The sequence below is a fragment of the Corvus brachyrhynchos genome, unplaced genomic scaffold (genome assembly GCF_000691975.1).
Source record: "Corvus brachyrhynchos isolate BGI_N302 unplaced genomic scaffold, ASM69197v1 scaffold59, whole genome shotgun sequence".
In the NCBI taxonomy this organism is placed as follows: domain Eukaryota; kingdom Metazoa; phylum Chordata; class Aves; order Passeriformes; family Corvidae; genus Corvus; species Corvus brachyrhynchos.
This window is the reverse complement of record NW_008246054.1, coordinates 2,743,235-2,746,788: the sequence shown is the minus strand read 5'-3', so window position 1 is coordinate 2,746,788 and position 3,554 is coordinate 2,743,235. Positions and strand designations below refer to the sequence as shown.

At 41.8% G+C, this 3,554-nt stretch overlaps 1 protein-coding gene across 1 annotated transcript in view; it reads left to right on the top strand.

The window, feature by feature from the left end:
* SEC16A (SEC16 homolog A, endoplasmic reticulum export factor) overlaps window positions 1-3,548 on the top strand; it is a 21,010-nt gene extending 17,462 nt beyond the window's left edge. The window contains exons 23-30 of the mRNA XM_017745575.1: window positions 1-44; window positions 285-362; window positions 588-644; window positions 815-926; window positions 1,217-1,354; window positions 1,435-1,535; window positions 1,926-2,000; window positions 2,613-3,548. Coding sequence (XP_017601064.1) covers window positions 1-44; window positions 285-362; window positions 588-644; window positions 815-926; window positions 1,217-1,354; window positions 1,435-1,535; window positions 1,926-2,000; window positions 2,613-2,705 — 698 coding nt within the window. The 3' untranslated portion in view covers window positions 2,706-3,548. The remainder of the gene's footprint in view (window positions 45-284; window positions 363-587; window positions 645-814; window positions 927-1,216; window positions 1,355-1,434; window positions 1,536-1,925; window positions 2,001-2,612) is intronic.
* The last annotated feature ends 6 nt before the right edge of the window (window positions 3,549-3,554 follow it).

Here is a 3,554-nt window from a genome sequence, read left to right as displayed (position 1 = left end):
AAGAGACTAAAAAAGAAACAAAGAAGGAGGCAGCACCTAAAAAGGTAAAATTTCTTAGAAAGGTATCTACAGCTGGAGGAGATTTGTTAGTAAATGTGGTCACCCCTAGTCCACGGTACTTAAGAGGTCCTAATTAAATTGTTTATTCCTGTTTATTAGGTGCAACTCTGGGCTCAGAGTTGAAGTCCCTAACAGAAAATGTGTTGTTGCATGAATGTTTCTTTTAACCTGCCTGTAAAGACAGTGGTGAGAGAATTAACTGAGTAGATTGAATTTCTTTTCAGACTGGTGCAACCTGGTTTCGCTGGCTGATGGGAAAAGGAAAGAATGAGGCTCACCTGCCAGATGACAAGAACAAATCAGTAAGGCCCCAAAAATCACAAAAACCTTTATACACTTGAATTTGTTCTGATGTTCTCCTGGATGACAGATGAACATTGTTTTGATGAGTAAACAAATGACTGTAAAACTTTGAAGATTATTTTTATTCTAAGACTGGGGTTTTTTTAAAAAATAGTTACAATTATTTTCAACTGTTTTAGCAGCTTGCTCTGAGCTCTTCGGTTTTGACTGTGATTTTCTTTTAGATTGTTTGGGATGAGCAGAAACAACGCTGGGTTAATCTGGATGAACCAGAAGAAGAGGTAAAAACCTGAGTCCTCATGATTTTTCCAAGTGGAAAACAAAAACTAGGCACAGAATTTTCTTTAATCTGTTATTGGCTCTTAAGAACTGCTTTTTACTGATTTGGATTAAAATGTGCAACATCAGTCAACGATGTGATTGGATTTTTTTCTTTTTTGTCTCCCTGCAGAGTAAACCTCCCCCACCACCTCCAACAGGATTTCCTAAAGCTGCTCAGGCTGCTCCCCCTGGGCCTGGAGGCCCACCTGGTGCCTCTGTCAATGTGTTCTCCAGGAGAGCAGGTAACAGCCAGCACTGATATTTAAGACCTTTTCTGCATAAAATATGAAGGCAGAAGTCCTGACTTCTCCAGGGTTGTTTGGGAACAGTTGGCAGCTCAGTGGAACTGTGGCTGTTGCTGGTTTTGTTCGTGCCCAGCTCCTGCACTGCCATCACAGTATCATGACTTGGGTGTGTTACTGTTTGTGTCCCTGGAGTGTTATTTTCTGATCCTGAAAGATGCTTTAAGCAGCAAACTTCAAAGTAGACACAGGCATGACTAACACAAGGCTTATTTTTGTTCCTGGTTTAGCTGGAAACAGAGCCCGTTACGTGGATGTCCTGAATCCAGGGGGCACCAAGGCAAGTGGTGCTGTCCCTGCACCATCAGACCTGTTTGCCCCCTTGGCACCAATGCCCATTCCTGCCAACGTGTTTGTTCCAAACTCAGGTGTGTGGATACGAGTGTGGGGAGGTTGTATGGCTGTTTATGGGTTTGGTGTGTTTGGCTAAATCCTATTTCCTCTGCAGTTCCAGGGGAATCCCAGCCCGTGGAAGGGAGTGGAGCAGCAGAGCACACACCAGCTGCAAACCAAACCAACACAGACCCTGCTGCAGCTGTGGAACCAGAGGTGGGTTAGAAGGAATGTCTTGTGGATAGAACTCAAACTTCTTATTCAAACCCCCCCTCATGATTCTGAGCAGCAGTTTCACAGCCACAGTACATAAAGCATTTTATTGTTGTGGGGACTGTGGGTTAACGTTTTACTTAAAGAACAGGAGAAGGGGAATGCATGTGAAAATGGAAGTGGGAGGTTGCATTTCCTCATTTGGCAGGGCTGCAGCTTCCATGGGTGCAGCATGTGCCAGGAAAGGGCCCAAGAATACGGGAAGAGTCTTACACTGCCTGTTACACCTGCCTGATGTGTTGTAACATTGTTCTGCTTCAGTGGGATCTCTAGGGAAGTGTGAAATAGCCTCACAGTAACAGTGATAAACAGAAGTGCCTTGTTTTTCCTCAGTACTTAAACCCTGCAGCCCTTCCTCCAGGATCTGGACTTCCTGTTCCTAACCCTGATGGCTCCCAGTCAGGCGAGGTAAGGCTTGTTGCAAAGTATTTAATTAATGACTTTTACTGTTAATTGTAATGATCTTACAATGGGCCATCTAAAACAACAAGTAACTGATTCAGTGGCTGATGAGTAGCCAAGATGGGATTTGACTGCCTCCAGAATTGTACAGAAAAGACCTCTAAGCCCATATGAGAAGTTCAGCCTCCATGTCCTACATTCTGTGATCTCCTTTTCCTACATAAGTACTTTTAAAAGCCTTTTTCAGGGTAAAATATCAGTAGCAGTTTAAGGGTCTCTTCTTGCCTCCATGCATGCATATAATTTCACTAATATTAAGTGCAAGACACAAGGAAAACAAATTGCTGTGTGCCAGGCAGAGTAACATTACCTTTGTTCCTACTTAATGTTTTCTATACCTACATAGTTTCGTGCTTTAAGAAGTCCTTTTGATTTAAACTAACTTCTGGCTTTACGTTTGTTTTTGTTTTGGTTTTTTTTTAACTTGAAGTTGGTTTAACCTTTGGCAGTGAGACTTTGACAATGAAATAAAACAACTGAAAGCTTGGGGCAGTGACATGCATGACGACTTTTTTTATTTGTGTTTTTTTGTATTTGTGTGTTCTTGCTGTTTTGTAGCTTTCGCGCTCTAGTTCAATGAGTTCATTATCACGTGAAGTAAGCCAGCATTTTAATCAGGTACATGTGGCTGGCCATTCTCATTTATGTTAACTTATTTACTTCCTCTCCCCCCCCCCCCCCCCCTTTATTTTGCATTTGCTCAAATACTAATGCTACTTTTAGTCATTTCCCCCTCATTTCACAGAAATATCATTAAAAGTAGATCATGATGTAGTGTTCCTTTTTACACTCAAACAGGGTCTTCAGTTTTGTGTATTTATGAGAGTGCATGTAATCCAGGCATGCTTTTTATTTATGTTCCTAAGATATTCACATAATTTCATCATCTTTTTTTTCTGGGATACTAAAGAAATCAGTTGATTTTAAACAAAATACTTCAAAAATCCTCAAACCAAACCCAACAAACCTCCTAAAAAGACTCAATACAAGCAAAACTTGGTCATTCTGCTGCTGCCAGTCTCAATTTGGTAATAAACCATCTGCAAAAGTCCCTGTAGGAATTAAAGGAATGCTTCATCTGCTGGGAGTTCCAGAGCTGTGGGGTCACCACAAAGGGGTGACACAAACCTTTCTGATATTTCTTAGTAAAGCAAAACCTGACATAGAATGTTTCTTTTGGGGCAAGTCCTGAGGTGTACTAACAAAGGCAGAAGGTACTAATTGAGTGGAGTTGCACTGGTGTCTTGTGTTGGTTTTGCATGCTTTGGATCTGCAGAGCTATTTGCAGTTGATGCATGTGACATTGTTTGGCCAATTCTTACATGAAGCCAGTCCTGTTCTGGATCTGGATGCAAACTGTACCAGCACTCTGCAGTTGTTCCAATAGGCTGCGCTCTCCATGTTGTTGGCATTATGAATATCCTGTAAATATCTGCTCTGTATAACTTAGCAGACCATGCTGGAGAGGCACTGGAGCTCTGCCCTTGTCTAATTTCAGTG